Genomic DNA, 15,451 nt, shown 5'->3' on the forward strand with positions numbered 1-15,451 from the left:
GGAACTCACTGAGACAATGGCGACACGCCCGGTGGCTGCTTTAAAGTGAAGAAGGAAGTCTGCCTAGTTAGAGGGACATGGTCTTTTTGTGGCACCACAGCTGTTACGAGATACAATATAAAGAAAGAGCTACTGTAAGCAGAAATGTTCTGTGTGTGCGTGTGTAGTCATGTTCATCAGGAGAGGCTATTTGTCCAATGTTCTCCACCTGTCACAGCTCCACCCTCCTTTATACTTGCTCTTGCAAACCTGCTGAGTCCACACGCCTACCCTAAACAGAATTTCACAAGCAAACACGCACCAACAGCAGACAATATAAAAAAAATGTCAAACACATAAGCACAACTTCAGTCCACAATAATTTTGCAGTCTATCAGACACATCTAACTGAATAATCTGCCGTTCAGTAAACTCATTTTATTTTCAGTAGTTTGTTTTGGGTTTTTTTTAAATTGCAAAATGTTAAGCAAAACTATTTTTTAATTGCACTCATTGAATCTGGAAATGCACATTTACTGATCAATATAACATATTGCCTTAAAGTATCATGTGTCAGGGTTCAAAAGCTGTCTTTTGTAGGCTTGCACACTGTATACTGTTTACAGTTTTACACTGGATCATCACATCTCTTTCCTCTGTAATCTAATAAATGTGAGTTGTTTGACGGTGCACTTGTCTGCGTGTACAAGTGAACTGTGTGTCAGGTTTATTGTGGTGAAGAATAATACAGAAGGGTGGACTAACGAGCCTGGGATTGAAGACTAGCTCTGCGTGAGTGTGTGTGCGCACATGCTCATGCAGCTGACCAAATGCATCCATGCGTGCGCATGTGTGTTAATTCCTGGCCGGCTTGCCATTGGCTTGCTGTCACTTCCAGTTACTGGTGATTCCCTTAGATATCCCCAACTGTGATGATGGGACTTTAGTAGAAAGCTGAGAGAAAAGGAAAGGGAGAGCAAGTGAGCGTGAGAAGCGGTGGCAGGCTAGAAAACTCTATATGTTCAGCAAAACCTGATTGTGGTCATCTCGACAGAGAGGAATCTTATGCAAGGACTTATAGAAAATGAGAGCTCAATAAGCAACTGAGGAGATTCAGTTCAGTGGAGGTTCAGACTCACTAAGACAGGTGAGATCTTGGTATATTTTTGTTGTAATTCTTGTAAAATGAATGTGTAACAGCTATAAGGGTTAGTTATAGATTACATTACTATTATGTTTTTTGAATGTACTAGAATATGGTTTGTTATCCTGTCACCACTTTCAGAAAAACTTTTACCATAAATCAGAGAGTAAACTGTATAAAACTGTATGGTCTCATGTCTAAGCACTACTTTTTCTAATTAACATTTGTTATTCATTTAGTCTTTCCTGTGAAAACAAAGTTGCTTTGTAGTAGCATTACCAATAGAGGTTATAGTAGAGATCAGTTTTGAGTTGGTTCATTGTTCATGTTAAGCAGATTGGAATCAATAGCTGAATGTACAAATCTTTTCCACATTAGCCTACTTTTTAAAAGGTGAAAGCTCAGCAGCAGTTGCCTGTTGTGCTACACTGGTTTTACCAACAATATCTTTAAACTGAACTAATTTCAGCTCAGTAGCTAGAAGAACTTTTGAGGGAATAAAACATGAAACCCGAGAGGGAGCCTTTGCCAAAGTAAACAAATCAAAAAGAGAAAACATCCATGAAAGCCTGGCTGAGTACACCATAATGACCTCCCATCACTGTCCAACCTGCTCTGCGTCAGCATTGTTACCTGCCTGGTCGGATGAAATATTTAACACTGAAATGCCACCCAACCCCTCCATCACTCCCTCTTCTTCAATGTGTGTGTGTGTGTGGGTGTCTGTCTGTCTCTCCTTTTCTCCCCATTTCTTCTATCTTCATACTTGGTTTCACTTTTCTGCACCTGCTTTTGTCTGCAGGCGCAAAATCTTTCAACATGATGTCCCCCACTGGTGACAACTCAGAGCTGCTGGCAGAGATCAAAGCAGGAAAGAGCCTCAAGCCCACACCCCACAGTAAAGGCTACACCACTGTCTATTCCAGCAGTGGACCCACAGGCAACAATGTAGGTCCACAGTTTTCTTCCATTACTGATGATATTTTTATCTGAGGGTCATTGATGAATAGAAAATTGGCCACTCTTTTCACATTATAAGTCGGGTTATATTAGATTTATTTTATTTATTTTTCTTTTTTAAGAAATACTATAACAGCCCTTTGCTGCTCCTAAATGGTAGAGACCTGTACATGGTTGTCATTGGTCCCTTGAGGCTCAGTGCTAAAAAAAGCCCTCCATGATCTCAGTTACTAAAACTCAGTGTAGTCACACTTAATGTGGATTTAAATCTTGAGCTCAGTAAAGGACGCCATGAAGAAAGGTCACATCTTGAGAGACAGTACTTAATTTATCTTAATCTAAAAACATTGTATTGTATAATCTATACAATGGTTTGTTTTTGTTTTTTTCAATATTGAGATAAATTAAGATTAATTAATTTCCCAAAGAATGGTTGGCATTGCCTTCTAGTTATATTAATCTAAGGATGGAAATAGGAAAATAGACGTCGATAAAAATAATTGTGATTCATATTTTCCTGTTCATCACTTTCTCAATTTCCTTGTAGGAAAACTCTACATCTCCACCAGAGACCCGCACATCTAGCCCACCTGCCACCAAGCCATCATCCCCTCCACCATCCAGTACACCTGTCACCTCCCCACCCAGCACCCCTTGTCCCAGCGACCCAAGTCCCAGCCCCAGTCCCACTGGCTCTGGAAGTACCAAAATCATATCAACGTCTTCGAGCTATGAGCGGCTGCCCTCTAACTCTGTGATCAATGGAAACAGTGGCGGTGGCAAGACAGGAGCAGACTCAGGACGGAAGACAAGCCTTGCAGATGTGGAGGCACTAGTGCCCACTCACGATGAACAGGGAAAAGCAATACCTGAGTGGAAAAGGCAGGTGATGGTGCGTAAGCTTCAGGTCAAGATGCAAGAGGAGGAAGACCATAAACGCAAGGTAAGCACAGTGTTGCAAGGCTGTGTATAATAATGTCCAGAACCTTTGTGGCACCTTAGCTATCCCCATTTGTGGCACTGTAAATTCAAAATGCCCTGAACTTGATCTCGACTCAAATGATTACCACCACAATGGGGATAGCTGAAGTTTTGGATTTGAGTGTGAATTTTAACAAGGTTGCGTTTTATATTCATGCATGATTTGCATTTATTGTCTTGTTTTTAAATTGTTAGTCAAAGTTCATTTGGCACCTATGAATGCATGACATGTCATATGACAGAATTATTGTGTGGTCAAATGAGTCACAGTTAAGAGTCTTGCCTTCACTTTACTTATCCTCATACACAAAAGAAATGCCATTGATATTTGTTAAGGCTTCAGGCAGGTTCATCTAGAACTTTATTTGTAAATATGATTATTTTGCATCTCTCACTTTCTCTCTTGATCAGTTACTGCAGTGTGTGGTAATGAGTGTATTGAGACAAGGTATACAAGTAATTCTTACTGCAAGCTGAACACGTCATAAAAGTAAAAATAAAAAATAAATTAGTAGGTAGATAAATCTCTCCACTCTCCTATAGTTGATGTTTGTGGAGATGCAGTTGCATCATTAAAATGTCTAAAAAGTATCAAACTGATTTAAGCATTACATCTTAACAGTTCTCCTTTTAAATACAAATAGAAAGATAACTGTTTAATTGCATGAAAGATTTGACCTAGCTAGCTACAAATGTAGAAACTATTGTGCTCACCATTTTAGAATATTGTGTTTTTGCATATCATATTTTCATATAAATATTATGTTAATATAAACAGATGTTTGGAGTGCAGTGATCTGAACACTTGGCTACAGTGCCCATCACAGCATCACACACAACACACTTGACAAACAAATTCACAGTGTGGGCTGGTGATTGATGGACTTTTGCGGCTTCAAGTTGTTACATGCTGATTCAGTGGTGTGATGCCGGGCCCATTCACACTACAGGTCAACCAATAATATACAAAAACAAAACAAAAATTGATATTGCTAGCTATATATGTACAGCACTCTTAAAGTAACAAAACATGTGGAGTAACAATAATGTTATATGTATTTGTGTTTATTTTCACAGGTCACAGATTGTGACCTGTTAAAGAGTAATACTATTTCACACAGTTTTAACTCTCGCACCTTTAGTGACAGTCCTTTTCCTGCCAATTTTGGGTGTGGACTGAAGTCTGTCCGTCTGCAGAACTGATGTCAGTACTCAACAGTGATGCACACGGCAGTGTTACATCATATTTGGGTTGCAGACAAAACATGCAGCAGGATGAAAATGTCAACTGCTGGATGCCAGTCTCTGTGTTTGGAAAAGGAAAAGTTTAACTCACTTTAAAATGGGTGAGAGAAGCTGTAAAGAGGGACTGAGCAAATTTATCAAAAGGTCTGAGTTTCAAATCCTGAATAATACAAAAGTAGACATGCTGTAAGCTTGGACAACAGATCAAAGTTGTGTTTATCACCATTGGTATGACTAATAGTTTCCCATTAGCACTAAGGTCCATGCAGCTTTCCCTGCTCTTTGACTTAAAATTCAAGTAAAGCTTTTACCGAGGCAGTGCCATTGCACCACTAAATCCATGTAAAGCCTGTGTGTCAGGATGGACTTGCGCTTAAGTGTGTATTTACTTGAGGAACTTAGAGCTGAAGGAATCCCTCCTTCTTCCCCCTTTTCTTGTCTTCTGGTCTCTTGGTCTCCTCTGATTTAGTTTGCGGCTAGTGGGCACTACCAACCTCAGGAATGGCATTACTCCCACATCCACAATGCCATTTTGGGGCCATTTGGAGAACTGATGACAGAGGATGACCTAAATCGTATTGAGAAGCAAATTGAGAACCTGCAGGTCATGCATAAGGTCTCAGAAATTGAAAAGGAGCTGGAAGATTTAGAGCGTCAGCTTCGCCAACTCCTACCAGTTTCTGCAGCCCTCAATCAAGGACAGTTCTCAGTTAATCCAAAGCAAGTACATGGTCAAGCTGAGGACCTTCCAGCCTGGTGCAGTAAGATTTCTACACTACTTAAGAGTATGGCCATTCTTCTTGCTACCCTGGGGGGAAAAGAGATCGATATCTTGGATCTTGTATACTCGGGCAATTCTCAGCAAGAGGAAAGGAATTTGAGCAAAGGTCAGTCTGAACTAGCAGGATCAGCTGCCACTGGAGTTATGGGACGCTCTCAGTCCTTCTCAACAAGAGAGGAAGTGGAGAAGGAGATAAAGCAGTGTGGAGTCTCAGTGAAGAACCTCAAAGCCAATTATGAAATTCAGAATCAGTCACAGTCTGCAGAAACAGCAAATAGAGTATACAAACGCAAGAGGTCACTCCCTATGGTAAGTGAGTCTAGTAACCCTCCAATTCAGGACACTGTCCCTTGTTCCTCTGCTACAGTCCTTGAATGCAATACAAATGGAAATTTACCAACAGTAGAAGAATCAGTCTCACCAGTAACTGAAGAACCTCTTACCATTGTATCTCATGCTCCTCTGACATATGCACCCCATGAGATAATGGCTCCTACTAACATTGAGCAGTTCAATCACGTTCTGTCTGCAGACCCAATTTTAAATGATGATCAACTTACAAGAAGCTTGGAGGTGCAGACAGATATAAGTTATGTCCAAGAATGCATCGAAATGAGGAAAGAGAGAATTGTTTTCCTGTTCCTTGAACACTGGCGGAAGTACACCATCTCTGAGTCTTATCGGACTAAATATGCAGGTAAGAGAGGGAATCATTTAGATGTGGGCTTGGAGGACTACAATCAGTTTAGTGCACAAATTGGTGGGGATATACAGAGTGAAGACGACAAACTCCTACTTTTCATGAAGTCAAAGCAGGTAGTTGGAAATCTGATCGGCCACTGGAGGACAATCATGAGTCAAGTGCCCACACGCCAGATTCGTAGGCTGAGTCGTGCCCAGATGATCTACTGGCCAGAACACTTCTTGCCACACATCAATGGTTCACCCGTGAGCTATGAGAGCCTAACCCTCGACCTTTTTATGCTTGGATACTTCCAGTTGCTGGAAATGAACATGTCTCGCAATGAGCGCAAATTTCGCCATCTCTTGTGCTACGAGATGTTTGACCGTCTTGGTACCCATAAATGGGAGCTCATAAGGCAGTTCCACAAAGAGGTCATGGAGGAAATTGAGAGAGGGGGGCGAGACTGGGTGGATGGTTTTGAAGACATAAAGCTCAAGTATTTTGGTGACTCTGATGAGGGGGGAGGTGTAATGACAGCTTCACTACACTGCATGTCTCCTGATATGTCAGTTATGCCAATGCAGGAGTCTCTCCCTCCACCACCTTCACACCCTCCACCCCCTCCACCACCAACACATCCTGCACCCTCACATCCAATGTCAACTCCTCCTATGCAAACTGCCTTACCAACCTCACCAGATGTTTCCTTATCACCACCTGCTGCAGCCCAGGAAAGTGAATCTGATAAAGGCATTTCAAATGATACGGTGGTTTCTAATGGGAAAAGCTCAGAGCAGGACCATATGCAGAGCGTGACGACTAAAACTGTACAAAACTCTGACGCAACAGCTAAACCTGAGACAACGCAGGACACAATAGAAAGCTCAGAACTAGATCCAGTTAGAAATATTCCAACTGCTACTGTTAAAGTCATAGATGAACCTCATATTGATAAACCAGCTCTAAGAGATGAACCTAATGAAGACTCAATTAAAGTTATCTATGAGTTAAAAGAGTTTAGCAATGAGGAAATAATCAGATACATTGACAGAAGCTTTGCTTTCTGGAAAGAAAAGGAAGCTGAGCTTTTTGATATCTAACAGCTATGAATTCAGGGTTACTAAAAGCCTAGTTCACCTGAACAAAGAAAGAGGAAGCAGGACCAGGAAAACCGATCTGCACTGTGGATTATGCTGAGAAAGGAAACTAATCTGGTGTGTTACATGTAGAGCACATGAGGGACTTAAGTGCAGCAAAGCAAAGAGCATCCACTTAGCTAAGCTGCCTTCATCATATGCATGTACATTATTGCTTGAAAAGATAGCATGTGATGTCAGGAGACAGATTTGCTCCAACCATTTCATTTGATTTTGAATTGTGTTGAACCAAGTGCTTTTTGAAACTATGATGATCAATTGCCATGGTACACTGCTTCAAGGAGAATGAGTTTTTAAAGCAAGAGATTTGCCATAAGTTGAAGTGTATTGTGTATTAATTATACTGTCTTTGTTATGAGGGATATAACCAGTTATACTGCAAACTTGGTTTGGCAGCTAAAGAAAACTTTTTTCGAAACATAATTATTATTTTAAAGTGCACTTTGTTGCAAGACTCAGAACTAAGTCATGAGTTTAAGGTTATTAGGTGGTTCATAAATGGCCTGTGTATTCAAGTCTGATTTGTGGATACAGTGTCCCACTTAAGTATCCATTACAAAGATTAACAATTTGGTAAATGCAAGGCCCTGTTACTTTAACAACTAATTGAACAACTAATTCAGAACTTGAAAACTACATTTCTGTCAGCCAAATCACCTGACAAATGTATTATCTGATTTGAACATATTAACAGTTTGTAGTCCAATTATAATTGTGGTGTTTGAGAGATTTGCTCAAACCTTCCATAATTTAATTTGTGTTCCTTTATTATTTGATTTCTACATTGCTCTTAGAAATAAAGCTTGACATTTTTGCGATGATAGCAATCAGTAGTTCTTCCCCTACGCTATTCTGCATTTACTGAATATTTCATTTATCCGAGTGGCCATCAGTCTAATATTTGAACACAGTTTTTCTTCCATAGAGAAAACCTAACTAATCGCCTCATGTACCGGTGAAAGAGCCACAACACCAAGCTTTTTCATGAGTAATCCTCCACTGCAACACTTGTAGCTGTCAAGAACCTCACTGTCCCCATAGTGCAGCCTCTGCTGCATCAAGATTACCTTCAAATAACCCTCTTAGCACCAGGCTTACATGAGCCATAAGGAGGTTACAGTGAATCTTGATCAACTCTCAGCTATAAAGAGAGAGATAGACAGACATATTTGTGTTTATGTACTATATGATATTTGAGTCAGAACACCAGCACACTAAAGAGTAAAGAGTTGAGTCGACAGCAAAGTGTATAGTCATGCACCATTGACATACTTCTAAATAATGAGCATCATAAACATTTATACAAATGATACATTGTCAAATTCATATTTACTATGATATTGTATTTTTCTGCCCAGTCCAACCCAATACGTACAATATAGAGTCAAATTTGATAATAGTCTGTTTATAAGTGATAAAAGTTAGATATTTCCTACGGCATGAAAAAGATCTGGTTCATACTCACATCTTTTATATTCAACAGTAATTCACAAACCTGTTCACTTATGATAAAAAAAAGGTTGCAGTTTTGATTCTTGTAGAGTCTATTCAGTAATGCAGTTCCCTGCGCTGGACAGTTGTGTGGATTGAGGTTTTTAATACTGGGTTACCCAATACGTGTTAGTAATGTACGTGTACACATTGTAAAAAGACAGTAAAGCAAACTGTGATTTGTGAATTTGGGCTATATGAATAAAATTGATTTGATTGGACTTTGATTTGATAAATGTTAAGTTAAATGAACAGTACAGTGACATTGCAGCAAGTTCAATATGTCAGTGGTTTGACACAGGCATTGTGACTTTAGTCAACATTGGTTTAACTGGTATTTACGTGGTAGTTCAATCGACCTTAAACCAAGACATGTTAGTTAATTAATATTAAACAATTCTGGCATTCTTTTTGTTCTGTAATTCCCAGGGGAATCATTAAACATTCACAGTGAAGATAATCTTACCTGGATTCATGTTTGCCAGGGCAAGTGAAATGCTTCAGTAAAAGGAATGCAAAAGAGTAATGTATCTTGTCAGGTGAAGATGAGATATCCAAGATGGCTGCCCTCTGGCTGCTCCACATCCAATTACAGCCTGAAAGAGAGTAAAGGATCCAGTTACTATATGAGAGCACACTTTGAGAGAACGTCCTGTAAAACAATGTCCTGTCCATTTAAAAGGCTTCATTTTATCACAAAGACACGGGAGAAGAGTGCCGACCTATTGTGAGTTGTTTGTTGGTGTAAGTACATACATCAGTTTACACAGTTTAGGTCTGCCATAAAAGCTGCTTGACATAAATGTGACATTTGAGAATGTATGTGGTTTGAACTAAAAGGTGAACTAGGTGCAGGTGCCTACCTAAATTTAGACTGTAAACATGTGACTGTGAAGCTGTGAAATTATAAGACACTGGTAATTTTGGCACCTTGGCTACTACTGCATTAGGCAATTAATGTGAAGTTGATGCTGGTTAGACGTTTAGCAGGTGTATGTTTCATTACGCTCACCAAACATCATGATTATTAGTTTATCAAAGACAGCTAATCTAAACTACTGCTACTGTTACAACGCTTTACCAACTGGTATGGGCTCCTATCTATTTCCCTCCCTCTGTCTGTCTGTCTGTCTGTCTATCTACAGGCAGAGGAGGAGGCAGCACGCCTGGCATCCATGCCGGCTTGGAGGAGAGACATGATGAAGAAGAAAATGGATGAAGAGAGGTGAGTTACGAAGCTGTGTTGCTTGGCAAATAATTCATTTCATATTATATATTGCTTGGACACTCTAAATTGACTGTAGGTGTGAGTGTGAGAGTGGATGGTTGTTTGTCTCTTGTGTTGTGGCCCTGTGATGGACTGGCGACTTGTCCAAGGTGTACCCGCCTTTCGCCCTATGTCTGCTGGGATTGGTGACACTCATGTGGAGGATAAAGCGGTAGAAGTTGGATGGATAATGCTCAATATCATGAGGCAGTAAAGGAAGGTTGTGCTCATTGTGGTGGTGTACGTTAGTACCAAGCTTTCTGTTTTAATATTGTATAAATCTCCAAGTGTCCATTCTGCACAACACTGCTGTACAAATCTTTTTTTTAAGTTAGTAAACTTAATTTGCTGTTATCATGTACAACTGATAGACTAATACAAGATAGCGAGTTGAGAGAATGTTTGCCTTCTATTATCTGAAGTTATCTTGTTCTGTTACAACCAACTACAACATTCTTCTCCATTTGACCTTAGTGTTGTATTAAATGTTTATCTGATATTTGTCTTTATGTGTTTATCTGATGCCTCTACATGTATGTATTGATCTAAAATTGTTCAACAATGTTTTATTTGTTTTTAAAGAATGACAGCTTTTACTTTTAAATATATTTACACCTTTTCCTCTTTTGCTTACTCCCTCCTGATGTGACAGGGCGCAGAGAAGGTAAGACACCTTATTAATTGCACATAGCAATGTTTACATAACATGTTCTAAAGCCTTAGCACAGCAGCCATTTGTCACGTTATAGCATGTCAAAGCACTTGACTAGGTTTAGTTCATGCAAATCAGAGTGCGAGCAAACAACCTGAAAATGAGAAAGTTAAATTGAACTCAGCCATTTTTAATTAATTCAACTGTTTTCACCTGTGATTTTTCCTGCTGTGAACTGTCAAAATGGCTGCTGCACAAAGAGCCCTTTGTCAAATGATACATCTCCAGATTATAATCAATTGATTATAATGTGTATCTATCTTTCATAAGGTATTTCATCTAGATGTCAAAAACTGTCACGATTTAATAGCCCAGAAATGTAGTGTTTACTTGTTAGCCTGCATTAAAACCTAAAGAAAAAGGTGGCCGAATACAGATGAAGCTCTTTTAAAACCATGTCTCAGAGGTGTTGTGCCAGTATGACAAGCCCTCTTAACATTTAATCACCAAGTTTATAACAAAAGTGACGTCATAATGACTAGTAAAAACCGAATTGCAGATATCTGTAAGTGTAATTTTGTCTAGTAAGAATGGCGTTGGAGTTATCGGTGTTAAAAATCATGTATAGAGTTAAACGTTAAAACCGCTTGCCATAGCTCATGCTAACTCAGCACACACACACTCACCTGTTATTATGAATGAATGCTAACATACTCTGGAGCAGCAGGTCACTTTGTGTTCTCACTACGTGAACATACGAATTTGAGTGTTAAAGCAGAAAGAAACCACATGTTTCCACTCAACTTCTGACAACTATTGTTACCACGTAAGCGAATTATCTACGACAAACAACAACACAGGTGTTTTCGTGTTTCGCACGCTTTTTTTTCAGATTAGTCCCACGTGAGCCGAGTAACTAATCACATGGCTTCGTTTCAGAGTGACGTCATTTGACGCTTTGTAGAGCCCTGCTGGATATTTGTTTTTTACATTCCACAGCTGGTCTTTACAGATGTATTTAATTTAAAACCAAACATGTCAGTTTGAGATATCTACAATTTAATTCCGATTAGGGGAATTATTGAAGGTATCCTGAACTGGAAAAATTAAATTCACTATGTGAATATCAACAGTTGAATTGGACAAACCCCACACATATAAATGGGGAAAGTGACGCTATGATTAAAACGTTTTCTCATAATTACTTATATGTGTGATACACATTCAGACTAGCTTGTACATGAAATATAGTGACATTACTGACTGGTGCGGTTTGATCCTCCTTGTCTGACATAATAATTTAGGCCAGTGCTTCCCAAAGTGTGGGCTGCTGCCCTCTGGTGGGCTCTGAAGGTATTGCAGAAAGGGCTGAGATGTAGATCATTTTGTCCTTATCCTATGAGATATATTAAAGAATCAAACTACAGTAGTTACTGAACATATATTTGTTTAGAAATGTAATAACAATATCAGAAACATTTAGTTTGTGCCTTTTATTTTGTTTATTTTATTTTTATTTAACCTTTATTTCACCAAATAAAGTCCCATTGAGATTGAGATCTCTTTTACGAGGGCGACCCGGCCAAGAGGTCAGTAACACACATCATAACAAATTACAAACAACAAATTAAAATAGACAATAATTTAGGAATTCCAAACAGTAACAATATAATTATCAAGTGCAGTTGTTGAGATCACAGTAACAATTTAAAAACATGGGAACTGATAAGTGGATGTCTAACGTATAAAAAGGAAACGAAAAGCTTCAAGTGAGATGAGTTCAGATATTTTCAGTACAGTTTCTATTTCAAGCAGAGGAGGGGTGGCAAAACTGAATGCTTGTTTCCCCCCAATTCAATCCAAACTCTGGACAATAGATATAAATAAGCCAGAACAAAGCCAAGAAGAGCCTTATAAATCAGTGTCATCCACTGAGTTTACCTTTGTATACTCGCAATGATGAGTGAGGTGACTTGTAGTGACTTGTAGTAACCTGTAGTAAACTTTAAAGCACAGTCACTGAAGACATTTCACATACAGAATTTGTACTGCGATATTATTATGTTAGAAATGGCAAAGTGCTCTAGAGGTTCTCACACACTCCATCATCTGGTGTTGCGCGGTCTGGATCTCATTTACTTCACATGACTGCCAAATGAGTGCACGCTTATTCATTGGAGAAGATCTAAACATTTTATGTAAAGAAAAAGTCAAGAGTATGTATGTTTTCTGCACATGTCTGATGACTGCCTTATTTCTTCATTCATGGATGTATGTAGAAAAGCAGAGGAGCAGGCCCTACAGGCCAAGGAGATAGAGGAGAAGACAGAGCAGGAGCGACTGCGGACCCTCGGCTACGACGAGACCAAATTGGCACCATGGCAGCGACAGATCATCTTGAAAAAAGGGGATTTAGCCAAACAGTGAACTGGGTCTCCTCCTCCTCCTCTGCCTTGGGCCGTCACTGAATGCCTCCACCCTGAACTGCACACAGCAGACAGCGGAGAAGAGCTTGTGAACTGTGAACCCTGTCTCACGCTTCGACCTCTGGAAACACGGGAACATACTGAGGTTGTTGCTGTCCACGGAGGCTCTGAGGCTCAGCTTTGGTGAAACACAGCAGATTGTCCCTCCATCTCTAAGTCATCATCGTCTCATGATCTCAGTCTCTTGGCAGTGATTAGCTATAACATACTGTCCTCTTTCTGTCCCCAGTTAAATTAATCTTTACTATATTTCTAATTTCTTCTCTGCAAATTAGTAGGAGCTATTTTACATACCGTAGACGATTTAGGATATATTGAAAATGATTACTTGCGTGAACACTTTGCCAGACGAAAAGCCTTCGTCGCAGTTATAATTAATAAATAATAAATAAATATATTAGTGAATATTGAATGGACACGTACTGTAGCTTCACAACATCTCCATCATCAGTCATGGTGTGGTTATAGTCAACACAGGCTTGTTACACCATGAAGCAGCTAATGTGTTAGACAGTATCACAACTTAATCACGTTATAAACTTAGTTATTTTAAATCAAACTTGTAGAAGCACTTTCTAAGCTGCTAAGGTTTTACTGCCAGAGTTGTAATCATTACACTACTAATCTGTTTCTTTTAGATAAGCTTGTCGTCACTTCTCTGTGGATCATTGATTTACTGTAGTTCTTATTTGTAATTAATGGAAAACAGTTAATGTAGCTGCGCAAATCAAATTCTATTAAAATCAGTGGTCCGATTGCATGATTCTGTATGTGAACTAAATGTTAAGCTATTGTAATCATGAATGTGAAATGTTGTGTGCATGTGTTGCATAATGTGTGATGTATTAAGCACATTTGACCCCAGGGAGAAACGTCAAAGACATAAACAGCTTCTTATTGAACATGGCACTTCCAAAAGCAGGGGTCTCAAACTCAAATGACCACTGAGTGTCTAATCTGGTCAGGAGGGGGGGGGCTTCATTTGTGAATGAAGGGCTGGGTGAGATTAGTGGAAGTTATATCACAATATTCCATAATTTTATCACAGTAATGATATTGGTGACCACATTTCACAGAATTTAAAGATAAACGTGTTAGTTTTGTTATGGGACAATGTATAGTTCACAATAACACACATATTTATGATGCTATTAATCTAATTTAATCCAAAAAAAAAACATTATAACTTGACGGGCCACATGAAATCGGTTGGGGAGCCGTATGTGGCCCATGGGCCATAAGTTTGAGACCTCGGGCGTAAAGAGATGCATCTTCCCCCTGATGTATCTCTGCTCAAACTGAGAGCTGCAGAAGTAAAGAAAAGTGTGCCGCAGCGTTCTTTATCTCACTAACCTGGAGGATGAATCTTTGATGGGCAGATCTCCTTACGGTGTCTCTCTGTCTGCCTGAAACTGCGACAATATCAGATTGGTATCATTCCTTATCAGTTTGGATTCAGTAATCTGTAGCCACTGATGTGAAGAGTCCAGTTTCAGGATTCATCTGCCCATGTCGTTGGTCGAGCAGCTGATTACAGCAGAAACAGGATTTAAACTGATTACACGACACACTGTTAACTCCCCTGACAAATCATTTTACATGAGAGAAGTGACACAAATGCCAAGTTGACGATTAAACATCGAATTTATTTCAAAGTCTCTGTCGTCTAAACAGATTTACCCCGTCCTGGGTGAAAAGAAATCATGTATGTGTATTGTTTCATGAACGCGGGGTTAAATGTGGAAGTGTGGAAAGTATGAGTAGAATGTTTTTAACAGTAAAAATGTTACCGGTGCCCTGACATTCAAGAGTAACTAAAGCTCACATTCATGACAGATGTGTCATTCTGAAATGCAACATGTTAGAATATCCACACGATGGAAAAATATACTCACTGTTTACCACAAGTACTGTATGTTAGATGTACATTTTTACATATATAGGGTATCGAGCGTGTACGTGATCCTGGCTTGGGAACGATTTGGAAATATTCAAATTCACTTTCATCAGATGCCATATAATGTTAAAATTGAGAAATGATGTAAATGTCATTGCCATTTTGATTTTCTATACATATAATCTGTCTCTCAATATTTCTATATTTAAAGATAAATAAATAAATATATATATATAGTGACCCTCTCAGATGTCTGACATGTCTCAGTCTTGCTTGAACTAGAATCCATTCATGCACACATTATATTTTCAGACTGTAACAAAAATGAATAAATCTTTAATCAACAAAGTTAAGAATGTGTCTGTGTTGTGTGTACATTCAAAACGCTTAAGTCATGTTTGTTTTAGTGAATTCACGGATTAAGGAAGGTTTTGTTTCTCCTTAAACTGACACATGGATTGTGCAAACCAAAGTTTAACTTTAACAACAAAGTTGAGACAAGAGATATTTTATAAGCTACCCTCAGCTAAAACAGGCTAACACAAGCAGCAAAAGGAAGCAGGATAAAACTAAATGATTGTAAAAGAGACATAGTCCTGTGATACAGGATGATTAATTAACAGTTGCCTTGCACAGTGAAAGCAGGTTTGATGTTGCTTTTAATTAACGCAACACAAAATCCATCACTTCTGAAGTGTGTGTGTCGGTTTCAGTAATAAGACGCCT

At 39.0% G+C, this 15,451-nt stretch overlaps 1 protein-coding gene across 8 annotated transcripts in view; it reads left to right on the forward strand.

The window, feature by feature from the left end:
- espn (espin) overlaps positions 1-14,973 on the forward strand; it is a 38,419-nt gene extending 23,446 nt beyond the window's left edge. For 3 of the 8 annotated variants that reach the window (XM_058643610.1, XM_058643611.1, XM_058643613.1), the window contains 3 exons: positions 1,926-2,071; positions 2,631-3,026; positions 4,779-7,755. In XM_058643610.1, the coding sequence (XP_058499593.1) occupies positions 1,926-2,071; positions 2,631-3,026; positions 4,779-6,875 (2,639 nt within the window). In that variant the 3' untranslated portion in view covers positions 6,876-7,755. Of the gene's footprint in view, positions 1-901; positions 1,127-1,925; positions 2,072-2,630; positions 3,027-4,778; positions 7,756-9,568; positions 9,649-10,332; positions 10,355-12,621 lie in introns of those variants that run through there. The other 5 variants (XM_058643615.1, XM_058643618.1, XM_058643614.1 and 2 more) reach the window with 3 other exon arrangements.
- The last annotated feature ends 478 nt before the right edge of the window (positions 14,974-15,451 follow it).

This window comes from Solea solea, chromosome 11 (assembly GCF_958295425.1).
Source record: "Solea solea chromosome 11, fSolSol10.1, whole genome shotgun sequence".
Classification (NCBI taxonomy): Eukaryota; Metazoa; Chordata; class Actinopteri; order Pleuronectiformes; family Soleidae; genus Solea; species Solea solea.